This window comes from Notamacropus eugenii, chromosome 3 (genome assembly GCF_028372415.1).
Source record: "Notamacropus eugenii isolate mMacEug1 chromosome 3, mMacEug1.pri_v2, whole genome shotgun sequence".
NCBI classification, from domain to species: domain Eukaryota; kingdom Metazoa; phylum Chordata; class Mammalia; order Diprotodontia; family Macropodidae; genus Notamacropus; species Notamacropus eugenii.
In genome coordinates this window covers 170,245,817-170,259,662 of record NC_092874.1, presented here as the reverse complement: position 1 = coordinate 170,259,662, position 13,846 = coordinate 170,245,817, and the positions used below count along the sequence as shown (strand labels likewise).

Genomic DNA, 13,846 nt, shown 5'->3' with positions numbered 1-13,846 from the left:
AGTTTTCTTGGCCTAAATGGCATTCATGATGCTGGTGAGGTAAGAGGAAGGAGTGTTTAAAAACAGGAGAATAGTTGTTTAGCATGGCCAACACTTTATGCTGTCACTTTTGGGGTCCAGTTGATTCCTGCAAACCTACTACCTCTTACACAAAAAAAAGCCTTTCCTAATCATCTTCCTCCTCAGGCCTAATAGGGCACTTTCTTTTGCACCTTTCTATTGGACTTCCTTATTTTGTGTTAATTATCTGTATATGTCTTATTCCTTTATTAGGGTTCGAATTCCATGAGAGCAAAGGCCATATCTTATTTAAATGTTTTATCTCTTCCAGCACCAGGACAACAGTAAATGCTTAATAAATATACATTGAATTCAACTGGGTTGCAACCAGGGCTAGAGGGATTCAGACTGCACCTATCACCTACTGGGGAAAAGGACAAGCATTTATATTGTGCCTAAAATGTGCCAGGCACGATCAAACACTTGATAAATATTATCTCATTTGTTTCTCCTAACAACCTTGCAATGCAGGTTCTGATATTACCCCTACTTTATGACTGGAGAAACTCTGGCAAATAGAGATTATTAGTGACTTGACCAGGGTCATACTGCTAGTCAGTGTCAAAGGTCAAATATGAATCAAGTCTTCCTGACTCCAGGCTCAGTCTTCTCTGTGCTACTCATCCAACTGCCTGCCTACTGCAGGCTGGAGAAGCCCTCTCTTCTCCTTCGATGGCATCTGAGGGGCAACAATAGTATTTACATAGGACTTTAAGTTTTACAAAGTACTTCACATATGTTAACTCACAATAACTCTATGAACTGGGTGCTTTCATATATGTGTGACCATGTATATATACGAGTGTGTGTGTGTATATGTGTGCGTGTGTGCATGTGCGTGTGCATGTGCATGTGCGTGTGCGTGTGCATGTGTGTGTGTGTGGCTGAGAGAAGTTAAATGACTTGCTCGGAGTCCTACAGTAAGTAGGTGAGTGTCTGAGGCAGGACTCTAACTCAGGTCTTCCTGACTCTAAGTCAGCACTCTATCACTGTGCCAACTAGCTGCCCATGAAGACAAAGGGACTGTGGCATCCAGTGTAAGCATGCCACATCTGGGCAGTATAGAGTATGGTTAAAAATGGGGAGGGTTGTGGTTTAGTATTGCTAGCACATTATCCGCTTTGTCACTTCTGGAGTCTAGCTACAGTTTTGTACCATAAGGATGGGGTCCAGGGAGGATAATAAAAGATGGATCACTTGGCCTTTCCTCTCCCCTTCCTTTAGACTTGTAGTTTGAGATTCAAAAATTGTCCATTCTTAATTCACAGCATCCCTACAGTAGATCTCCCATACATCTTAAATGTTTGAAAGAAAACTGCCCATTAGGTTTCCTAGCTGTCTTCCTGAAATCATGCTTATTTCTGAAAAGCCAACCAGGACCTAATGGAAAGTACACGACCCTGGATAAAACTGAGTAGTAGTGTTTGAGAAGAGATATACCAAGACTCAGAGCAGTCACATCCTCTGCTTTCCTAAGCAAATTTCAGCCTATGGAAGCTTGTGCTCTTGGAGCTAAGTACCAGGACAATGTCTTGTTGGGTTAAGAGAGCTAGGAGTAAGGTCCCAGGAAGATAATACAGAAATATAAGAGATGTGATTTTGACATCCCTGGAATACACAAATCTTTTTGTGTTGTCATGCATTTTTGTTACGATGAATGAGTCAAAACTCTGTGATTCCATTGGTGCAGGAATGCTGTCCAGATACACAGATGGACAACTTGGGGAACATCTTAAGGAGTAACTTGAGAAGATAAAGAACTTGTGTGTAGTTCTAGCTTGCAAGGGGAGGAGATGGGATATGAAGCCTGGTCTTCCTGAATCTATCCAGTACTGGGATGTGTCCAAACTGGGATAATATGATGAGATCCACAACATAGAACACAACCCATCCATGCCTGGTGATACTGTGCAACTCACTTAGTTCCATCCAAAACAAAAAGGAGAGTGGGTTTTTGTTCACTGGTCACTAACCCTGAGTACAGAGGCAGCCCTCAGAGTGCCAAAGAGCCTCCTGGAAGTAAGGCAATGTGGGCATCAAGGGATGGGTGTGAGTCTTCCCAGTGGTACCTACACAGCTGCTGTTGTGGATCCCTGGGAGAAGCTAGATTGTAATTGCCCTGAAGCCCAGAGGGAGCCTCAGAGTAGAGAAAGTGGGAAACTTGAACAAGGAAGGAAATATCAGATTGGGAGAGTGCTGGGGGATGTATGGTTTTGTGAGAGACAAATCCTTCAATTGGCTATGGAAGGGAGAATAGGACAGGACCCATCTTCCTACTCTGTCTTCCTGTTCTCCAGGTGGCTTATCATATACGGCTTGCAGATAGGCCATAGTCCCAATCTGGAGACTGATACATTATGCCATGCTGCCTCTCCTTTAGCAACAAGACTATGAATATGTTGCAAAAACTACATTTTCTGGCTTGCTACCTTTCTATAGTATTATTATTATAATAAAAATGATGGCTACCATTGATGTAAAGCTCATTTGATACTACAATCCAGTGAGGTAGGTGCTAATATTCCATTTTATGGATGAGGAAACTGAGTTTGAGAAAATATAAATAACTTGTGCAGGTCAAACTTTAGTAAATGTTTAAGACAAGATTTGAACTCAAGTCTTCCTGATTGTAAGACCAATATCCTGTCCACTGCACCAGCTGGCTGCCTCTATAGCAAGCTATCAGGTCACAGTAGCTATGTTGTGTAGAAACCTCCTTTATAATGAGATTTTTACCTGTAATAACCTTTATGGTTAACTATATGATCGTGGTCACAGGCATACTTAAGACAACCCTCCCAACAGTCACTCGTGCAGGGAGTGCATTGGCTGGCTACTATGTGCCTAGCACCAGCTGGCAGTCTTCCTTTGAGTACAGGGAATAACTAGGGCTGATGACTTTGAGAGAAAGGGAATATGGGAAAAGATGGCTTGCTAGCTAGTGCTAAAAAAGAAAATGACATAGGTCTATGTCTAAGAAAACACAGATACACACACATAAGGGAATAAGATAAGGAACAAGGGAAGAGATGGGCTGTGCACAGAGTTTGGCTCCTTTCCCAATCTCAACACCCCCTCTGGACAGCCATGTTTTGGTGCCATGATGCATATAAAGCAAATAATCGATGCTATTTCAATAACATGCATATGTTTTAGTAACCAATATTTATTTTGTAATAAAAATAATGCTGGAATAGCCTAGCACATGATTTAAGGGTGTAACATTTCACCATCACCCTCCGTATATTTTTTTTCCTTTTTTATTGTGTATGTAATCAAGTTTACACTAGTAAACTACATCAAAAGAACAATAAAGTTTCTGTGGCCTCCCTTACTTCTTATAACTTTATACATGTACTTTTTCCATAGTTACCATCAGCATTTACATATCATTTGTCATTCTACTTTTCTCCCAAACTTTGCATTATAGGTTAGCCCCACATAATGCCACTGGGACCAATCACTGCTAATAAATGGTAGCTCTTCCTTTAGGAATATTCTCCCAACCCCCATTCACACTGGTAGTTTGGTCCACAGAGGACCGTGAACCACTTCTCCCCTCGGGGTTCTCCTGCTGAGTAACCCTAAGGGGCTAGCGTTTCTATTACTGTTGCTTATATCTGGTATACTCCCCCAGTATCAATTAGCCAGCTAACTTCTCCCCAATATCCATCAAACAGCTGATATCAAAGTACTCTTTTACAAAAGGGTATTTACTGAGAAGGTATAGCAAGAACAGTGGTTATAAAACAATCCCCAAACCAGGAGACAACATTCTCCTCTTGTCTATGCACAAGTTCTCTGGGAAGAATGAACTAAAATTGAAAGTACAAACATAACTTAGAGAAGACATGGTGCCAAGGAGTACCTCTCAACTCCTGCCCCTGGGAGTCCTTTTCTCTCTTCTAGGAATCCCCACCAAGTTTTCTTTGGGGTGAGGTATCACCAATGGACAAGTCACTCCATTGCGTAGCTGGAATAGCTTCTGTTATGACTCAGTGTCTTGGCTGATAGGTCAATCCACTTCTGGGCTGGGTCAAGCAGGTCATTTGGCTGCTTTGAGGGCTCCTCACTGGACTCATCTAGTGCTGCTGTTGGCCTCTGGTGATCTCTGTTACCGACTCTGGTTGCTGAGGGGACCTTTTGTAGCTCTTCCAGCCTTGTGAAGCTCTTGTAACCTGGTCCATTCTGACTTTGGATAATCATTCACCTAAGATCAAGAAGGAAGAAACACAATAGAATGGAAGTGCCAAGTAGTCAAGGACACATGGTGACTGGGTAGGAGGTAAGGTCTGCTGCCCCATTCCTATCTGGGAGCTCATGGCAGTCCTCTCACTTGAAAAAAAGGAAGGAAGGAAGGAAGGAAGGAAGGAAGGAAGGAAGGAAGGAAGGAAGGAAGGAAGGAAGGAAGGAAGGAAGGAAGGAAGGGAAGAAGGAAAGGAGGGAAGGAGGGAGGAAGGGAGGGAGGAAGGGAGGGAGGGAGGAAGGGAGGAAGGAAGGAAGGAAGGAGGGAGATTGTTCAAACCTTTTTTATGCACATGCATTTCTAGCTCAGCCTCTACTGAATTAGTGCTTCCAGCTTCTTATCCAACCCAAAGACTTGTCACTATATAGCATTAGTTCTTCAATCACACTAATGGCTGGAAACTGTTGTATTATTCTGTCCATTTGTTCAAGATCATTCAACTATTTAGCTGCACATAGCTCACAAATGGTCTTCTCTCCCCTTTTCTGCTTTCAAACCAACAAAGACTGTTTCCTTTCTGTGAGATCCTTATGGATTGCCAGCCCAAAGGATAAGGATAAGGATTATCTCATAACCTTTACTGAATTAACAGTAGGCAAAGAATATTGCATATGCTCTGTATAATCCACATGTAAGGGTTAATCTAAGTATGTTCTAAGAACTGGGACATCACCCATTACACTCTTTCTCCCAATCCCCTCACCAACCCCCCAAAATTGCTTTCAACAAATTAGCTGCAGTACATTTTAAACCCATTTTCTATAACTCCAATCCAGAATAGTTCTATGGGGTCCTAGAAAGGCTTAAGCATTTTCTTTTGATTGTTTCCCTTACTGCCACATATAGACAAAAAGCGTCAAAAGAGTCAACTTGATATAGATTTTATGTAGCACCTTATACATAGATAAAAATTGTAATTGCTCCCCAAATCTAGATTTATGCAGATTCAAGAAGCAGAAAGCATTTTGCAATTTTTATCAGAGGTTGCCGACTAAGTTAGAAATCTCTGAACTTCAGGGTTACCCGATCAAAGAGCCCTGATGAGAGAAGTAGATTGAATTTCAGAGTAGAAACTGGAGAAGTAGCCCAGATGAGGTGCTACATGTGGAGGGTTCATCTCAGATAAGTTTTGGGCCCTTTGTATTTATGAGGAACCTGTGGAGAAACTCCACATCTGGGACTTTCATTATTGCATACCCTAGTTTTCAGCACACCTTAGAGAAAATAAGCATTTTTCCTCTTAAAAAAAAATATATATATGTATTGAATGAACTATTATATAGCTACTGTTATATATACTCCTATATATACATAGTATATATATATATGTACACTGTTATATAGCACATATGTACTATATAAAACTAATATATATGCATATGTAAATCAGTTATACAGTAGTTCATTTTCTGATGTGTTTCCTTACACGTCAGATCAGTTTCTTTGTTTAACATTTGTATGTTTGAGTGCTCACACTAATATCTATTGTATTATTCTGCCCATTTGTTCAAGATCTTTCAACTATTTAGTTGCACATGGCTCTTAAGTGTTCTTTTCTTCCCCTTTTTGCTTTCAAACCAACATAGACTGTTTCCTCTCTGTGAGATCCTTATGGACTGCCAGCCCATAGGATAAGGATCAGGACTGTCTCATTACCTTTATGCTTTAAGTCTGAGGCTACTCAACTCAGGGGCCAAGTGTATGTAGAGGGCACAGTGATCTCCCCTTCTGGAATGTTTTATGACTTCTGTTCTGTACCTTCTCAGTAAATTCCTTTTTATAAAAGTTCATTAACTGATTAAAAACTATTGGGGGAGCACATCGGATGGGGTCTCATGAGAGATAACATTACAAGTTGCAAACTTTCAGGGTTATTCCTAGATCCTTAAGGGAAGAGTATTCACCCACCCTCTAGAGACTTTGGAATTGGGAGAATGAGCCCAGAAGAAATACTACAATATCATGATGAAAGCTTCCTATGATGTTCCTCCAAAATACACCATCATGAAAGCATCCATTTAATACTTATAACACTGACTCTACGGAACCAGCTGTCTATGATTACATTGTTTTGTCTGAGTGCTTTATCTAAACCATTTAATGGCATTACTTAGGGTTGGCCTGTACGTCAATAATGTCCAAGAATTTTTATTACTCACTTCTTAAGAACAAGACAATTTATTAGCCATGAGATAATGAAATGGCAAAGTCCCTGCCCTTGATTTTATAGATCAACAAATGGGATAGAGTATATAAACAAAAAGGTATGATACAAGAACAAATGTAATAAAGGCAAAGGAGAGATACAGATAAAATGCTGGAGAATTTGAATAGGGAGAAATTATTTTCTAATGACAGCAGGAAAGAGGTAGCACCTGAATTGGGCCTTGGTACCATGGAAAGAGTCTTAGAGAATGTAGATTCAAATTCTACCTTGGACAATAGCTAATTTGTTACCTTCAGCAAATTACTAAAACTAGTTTCCTAACCCATATTATGTTGGACTAGATGATCTGTGGTGTCTGTTGTAGCTCTATTTATTATTTTCCTCTTTTTGGATGCTTTACCCTCTTAATGAAGCCTAAAATCAAATGACCTTTTTTCTTTTTTGCTTCCATAATAATAAATTGTGGATTCACACTTCATTTATAGTCTGCTAAAACGCCTAGATAATTTTCAGGTAAACTATTATCAGCCAAGCCTGTTTCATCATGTACTATAAAGCTGATTGGTTTTTTATCCCAAGCATGAGACTTTATATTTACTGATATTAAATTTTACTTATTTTGTCCTACATTCTTGTCTGATGAGATCTTTTTGAATCCTGATTTAGTGATCTAGTGTGTTAACTCTCACTTCTAGTTTTGCGTCATCTGCAGATTTGATGAGGGTGCCCTAGACCTTTATTGAAGTCAATGACCCATATAAAAAGCATTTCTGTTGTTCAATTGTTTCACTCATGTCCAACTCTTCAAGACTCCATTTGGCAAAAATAATAGGGTGGTTTGCCATTTATTTCTCCAACTCATTTCACAGATGAGGAAACTGAGGTAAATAAAGTGACTTGCCCAAGGTCACACAGCTAGTCTAACACTGGATTTGAACTTAGGAAGATGAGTCTTCCTGACTCCAGGCCTGGCACTCGATCCACTGTGCTACCTAACTGTCCCTATTAAAGCAAAGAGGGTGAGATTTTATGATCCTAGGATCAAAGATAGAGAATTACAAGGGATATCAGAAGCTACCTACATGATCCTTTTCATTTTACAGTCAAAGAAACTGAGACTCAAAAGAAATTATACAGTGTTGAAGTTGTCAACATCTTCCTAGTCTCCCAGGCTTGGATCTTCAGTGTCATCCTCAACTCCTCTCTTGCCTTCATCCCACATTTCTGATCTGCTGCCAAGTCTTGATGTTTCTCCCTTCCCTATATCTGCCCTTTTCTTTCTGCTCTTCTCTACCCCCTAGCCACCATGCTGGTCCATGCCCTCATCACCTTACACCTGGGCTCCTGCAATAATGTCCTAGCCAGTCTAACTTCCTCAAGCGTCTCCTCACTCCAATCTCTTCTGATCAACTGCCAAAGTGATTTAAACTGCCTAAAGGCAATCTTGTTACCTCCCTCCCCAGTCAAAGCTACTTCATAAACCCCAACGGTTCCCTGTGATCTCTAGGATCAAATATAAAATCCATGATTTGGCATGTACAGCCTTGGCCTCTTCCCATCTTCTAGGCTTCTCGAACATTCCTCTATACACTCTAGGTGGCATTGTGGATAAAGCAGGTGAGGAGAGGTGCCTAGAGTCAGGAACACCTGAGTTCCAATTCTTCCTCAAACACATACTGACTGTGTGACCCTGGGCAAGTAAAGGAGGATAATAACAGCACCTACTTCCAGGGCTGTTGTGAGGATCAAATAAGATAATCATTGTGAAACCCTTAGCATAAGGTCTGGTGCACAGTAGGCTCTTTATAAATTTTTCATTATTGTTATTATTATTATGCAAGTCCATGGTCCTACTTGCTATTTATTCTTCATACATGACAGCCTATCTTTAGTCCTCCATACTCACAATATTTTCCTTCCTCACCTCTCCCTCTTAGCCTCCTTGGATTGCATCAAGGTTCAACTCAATTCCACCTCTCCTTCCTTCCCCGACTGCTAGCACCTTCTCTTTGAGGTTATTTCCCACTTGCTATGTAGAACCAGTTAGGTAGCACCAAGGATACAATGGTTTTGAAATAAGGAAGACCCAAGTTCAAATTTGACCTCAGACACTAGTTAAACCTTTGTCTGCCTCAGTTTCCTAAACAGTAAAATGAGGACAATAACAGCACCCACCTCCCAGGGTTGTTACGAGGATTGAAATATGTTGACATTTGAAAAATGCTTAGCTATGTACCTGGCTGTAATAGTAATTTAAATGGGAAGATCTTTTCCATCCATTAATAGGACCATGTGACCTGCATGAGTCACATGGAGCCTGTGGTGGGAGGAATTTCCTGAGCAGGTGGAGGAGGAAGGGGTAGAGCAGCAAGGGAGTCAGAGTAGTCAGAGCTAGGGAAGAGAAAGAGCAGGCAGCAACAAGTATGAATGGGAGAGCTTGTTTGTGATTTGTTGAAGGGAGCTGGTTTGTGGGAAGCCTAACAGAGGGAAGCCTTGGGAATGGCAGTGCCCTCTGCATTGTTATTGTGTATAGATTTCTTTGTTGCTATGATGGATTTGGTTTTCTGGCATTTGAATAAATGTTTTGGTTCTGTCTTCCATGTAGAGAGTCTGTTATATTTTGTGATTCAGAACTGTGCTGGCATATTCATAGCCACCATAGACACTGTGAACATCAATCACACTGGTGCTACATTTAGCAACAAGGATGGGATCGCGAAATATCAGGCCTTTATTTGGAGGCAGAAGGATTTTAGAGTGAGAAATGAATATCCCAGGGTAGCAAGAGAATGGGCTAAAAGCACCGGGCTCTGTGAAAACTGCGAATCAAGGCTACAGAAAGGAGAACCTAGAGATCTGGAAAGATGTTTGCAAGGAATACCAATAGAACTGGGGAAAGAACTGGTGGGAGTATGTAGGAAAGTTATCGCCTATGTGCAAAAGCAGAGACAAGCTGCTGGAAGAGAAAGCTCAAATGGAAAGGGAGTTGGTTGGTTTGTGTGGGAATCTTTCTGTGCCACAGTGTTCAGGCTCACCTTTAGAAGAGCAAGCTGGGGGGTCTCAGGTAGTAGAAGAACACACTGCTATTAACTTAGCTTTCAAAAAGAAGAAAAAAAACTAACAAAAGGAATGTGTGTGCAGCCTTGCACAGTCTGGACCCAGTTGCCCGTTCTCCCAAGAGAATGCATGGAAGATTGAAACAAAGTTAGATGAGGAGACTGACGTTTGTCCAGTACTAAGAAGAAAGCAGGAGAATTGGGGGTCACACAGTGTTTGGGGAAATAATTGAGGATCTTACTCAGCAGGAGGTCACAGATGTTTTGAGTTGGTTCACCGAAAGGGTGGGAGAATTGTTGGTATCTTGGAATGGTGAGAATCAGTGAAAAAGATAAATTTCCTCAAGAAGGAAGAGTAAATAGCCAGCAGATTCAAAGTCAGAATAGACTGACAAGAACAGAATTTGTTTACTGCTCTACTGAGAGCAGGGGTAGATTTTGGAAGAATAGAAGGCATTCCTACTAATGAACTACACAAAATATATTAAGAAAAGGAGCTTTATATTAGACTGACTAGGGAAATAAGAACTGCCCCTACAGATCCTCCTGAAACATCATATTCAAGTTTGTCACACCTGCAGGGAGAATAGGAAATAGGCTAGGCCCCAGCTCAGATTAAAGAAAGTACCCATCTAGCCAGAATGATGACCCCAAATCTGCAAATTAGAAAACAGTAAACAAAACATGAATAAGTCTGTGACAGTGGGTTCATGGACTCCAGAAGCATGGCTGTCCCTATATCTATCCTGTTTCTGGTTACTGTCTTCTTTTTTCTTTTTGGTTTTTTGTATGTTCACCTTGTTTGTCAGATTTGTTTTCTGCAGGTTACCCTCTACTTGTAGATGCTTGATTACTTAAGTCAAATGTCACCCCCTGTCCAATGTGCTATGTTACTCCTGGCATTCACCAGGTTCCAGATGCCAGCTGAGGAACTGACCCCTTGAATGGGATCTCTTGGGGCAGGGGCAGCTTTACGTCCAATTTCAGCAGAAAGGTATTTGGGGTCCCATTTGTTCAAGGGGGATAGTGATGGGGTGCTTCTGCTCAAGACCCACCCTAAGATATTGTTTTATATGCTTATTTTGTTATCCCTGTTAAAGTTCTGTTGGTACCTGTTGCCCCACCAACCTACGTAATGAATATGAAAGATCTTGGGGCTGAATGTAATGGTAGTTTAAATAGGAAGATCTTTCCCATTCATTTATAGACCCATGTGACCTGCATGGGTCACATGGAAGTCTGAGTCACATGAACCCTGTGGTAAGAGGAGTTTGCTGAACAGGTGGAGGAGGAAGGGGTGAAGCAGGAAGGGAATCAAAGCAATCAGAGCTGGGAAAGAGAGAGCAGGCAGCAACTAGCATGAGTGGGAGAGCTTGTTTGTGATTTTGTTTAAAGGAGTCTATTTGTGATTTGTTTAAGCGAGGTTGTTTGTGGGAAGTCTAATAGAGGGACACCTTGGGGATAGTGGTGCCCTCTGCATTGTTATTGTGTATAGATTTCTTTGTTGCTAGGATGGATTTGGTTTTTCGGTGTTTGAATAAATGTCTTGGTTCTGCCTTCCACGTAGAGAATCCGTTATATTTTGTGATTCAGAATTGCACTGGCATATTCATAGCTGCCATAGGCACTGTGAATATTGAATTGGTGCTATACTGGCACATAGAAAGTGTCATATTTTTGTTGTTCAGGCATTTCAGTCATACTCAACTCTTCATGACTCCATCTGGGGTTTTCTTGGTGAAGATACTGAAGTGATTTTTCATTTACTTCTCCAGCTCATTTTATATATGAAAAACTAAGGCAAACAGAGTTAAATGATTGCCCAATATCACATAGCTAGTAAACGTCTGAGGCCAGATTTGAACTAAGGAAGATGAGTCTTCTAGACTCCAAGGCTGGCACTCCATCCACTGTGCAACCTAGCCATCCTAACTACTATGTAAATTTGAGGTATTATTATTATTTGCACTGTATATACCTTGTATGGTTCTAATTATTTACATGTTGTCTCCTCCATTAGAAAGTGAGCATCTTGAGGGCAAGAACCATGTTTTTGTCTTTTTTTTCAATCTCCATCCCTTAGCACACTGCCTGGCTTATTGTAAGAGCTTAATAAATGCTTATTGATTGACTGGTTTACCTTTTGCTAGAGGCCTTTCCTGGTCTGCTTACTATCTAGTATTTTGTCTTTGATCTCTTTTGGGTTTGTGCCTAGTAGTGTTATCACTTGGTCAAAGAGTTTGTATAGTTATAGTTACAAATTGATTTCCTGAATGGTTGGGTCAGTTCTCAGCCATACCGATTGTGCATTCATGTGCCGGTTGTCCCAAAGCCCCACCAAAAATTGCTGTTTTCCTTTTCTTGTCGTTGTTGTAAATCTGGTAGGTGTGATGTAGAACCTGAGTTGTTTTAGTTTGCATTTCTCTTACTATAAATGAAGTATTTTTTCATTTGACTGCTGATACCTTACATTTTTTTTATTTGAAAATCATCTGTTCGTATCCTTTGAAGATCTATCTACTGGGGAATGGCTCTTGTTCTTATGTATTTAAATCAGTTCTCCACATAGGTTGGATCTCAGAACTTTATCAGATACACTTGCTGCAAAGATTTTTCCCCCAGTTAAGTTTATCTCTTTGAATTCTAACTGCATGGATAGTCAGGGTTCTCTCCACTATATCACTGCCTCCTCTATCATATGCTTTCCATGGTTTTACAAAACATTCATATTTGTCATATTTGTTCATATACTACATATGGCAATATAATGGCAGTCCTGAATTCTTTTGCATTAACGTATGCTGTTTTGAGAACAGCAAAAATAGATATACATAGATGCACATATTTTTGTGCATCTTTATACTAAACTTTTCTAGGAAAAAAGTATCTAGATAACTCAGACATCACAAAATCTAGAAATGTTGACAGATGTCATTGTTTCCATTTTAACTGCATGTCTCTGTATCTCTAGCATCTCTGAAATGTTTGTATTATTTTCCAAAAATGCCTCACAACTTACAATGCTGAAATTTTAGAATCTATTCTGCCATTTTCAATCATTGCAATAGATGCAAATAATCACTTGTATGGGTGTCCCCCTGGGCTCCATCCTGGGTTCTCTTTTTCTTCTATTCTTTCTCTTTTGGTGATATTATCAACTCCCATGGGCTCAGGCATCACCTCTATACAGATAATGCTATAGATATAGCTATAGATATGGCTACAGATGCAGATATAGATTCAAGTACAGATGTAGCCATACAGTTGTGATCTATAGCCCCACTCTCTTCCTGAATACTAGTTCCACATTACTAAGGTTCTACTCTTTGTCTCCAAGTGGATGTCCTACTATCATCTCAGACTTTACACATCCAAAAACAGAACTCATTATCTTTCTCTCATCACACTTCCTTCCTCCAAGCTTCCCTCTTTCTCTTGAGGATACCATCATACTTCTAAGTTATCTAGCTTCATATCCTCAAAATCCTCTTCCACTCTTCCCTGTCTCTCCGTTGCTGACCAACCAACTTGCCTAGCCTTGTTGATTTTACATTCATGATATACCTTACATCCTTCCACTTCTTTCCCGTTCACTACCACCCTAAGTCAGGCCTTCATCACCTCTTGATTAACCTTTGACAAAATCTTCCCAACTGGTTTTCTTGCCTCTAACTATCCCCTTCCCCGCTTCATCCTCTACACAACTGCCAAAGTGATATTTCTAAAGAAACATCTGATCAGTTTCCGGGCTCAAGAAACTCCCGACCCTCTTTCTTGTTTGTCTCTTGGATACAATACAAAATCCTCCATTAAGCTTTTTTAATTTTTTAATTAAATGTTCTTTTTTACTTTAAACTTAACAATCATCAGCACACATATTTCAATATAAAAAAGAAGAGCAAAAGAAACTATGAACTTCTACTGCCTACAGTTTAACTTAACCTGATATTTCACTGGTGTAGGAAAGTCCCAGATGAGGAAAAACACCTTTACCAGTACATGTCAGCATCTTCTCTACAACCTACATGCTTAAAAATTCATCCAGAACAGCGGTATCAAATTGCATAGAAAGATCTCAGCAGATTGCACACTGACTTGGAAAACCACAAATTAACATCATCTGTTTTATTTATTTTTTTAATATTTCCCAGGTACATTTTAACTTGGTTCAGGTCATACTTGAGAGTGTCTTTGGCAGTGTGTTTGACACCTTGGCAGTGCTTCTTAAGACCCAAAGTTTAAGAAGTGTGGAAAGGGTCTCAAGTGGAAAAAGTTTAAAAAAGCCCTGGAGCATTAATACGTTAAGTGACTTAACCT

At 40.3% G+C, this 13,846-nt stretch overlaps 1 protein-coding gene and 1 long non-coding RNA gene across 2 annotated transcripts in view; one reads left to right on the top strand and one right to left on the bottom strand.

The window, feature by feature from the left end:
* Positions 1-3,206: 3,206 nt before the first annotated feature.
* Positions 3,207-13,846, bottom strand: part of UPF2 (UPF2 regulator of nonsense mediated mRNA decay) — a 196,899-nt gene continuing 186,259 nt past the window's right edge. The window contains exon 22 of the mRNA XM_072653332.1: positions 3,207-4,270. Coding sequence (XP_072509433.1) covers positions 4,267-4,270 — 4 coding nt within the window. The 3' untranslated portion in view covers positions 3,207-4,266. The remainder of the gene's footprint in view (positions 4,271-13,846) is intronic.
* LOC140533523 (uncharacterized) overlaps positions 4,207-13,846 on the top strand; it is a 45,178-nt gene continuing 35,538 nt past the window's right edge. The window contains exon 1 of the long non-coding RNA XR_011976949.1: positions 4,207-4,345. This is a non-coding gene — a long non-coding RNA (uncharacterized lncRNA). The remainder of the gene's footprint in view (positions 4,346-13,846) is intronic.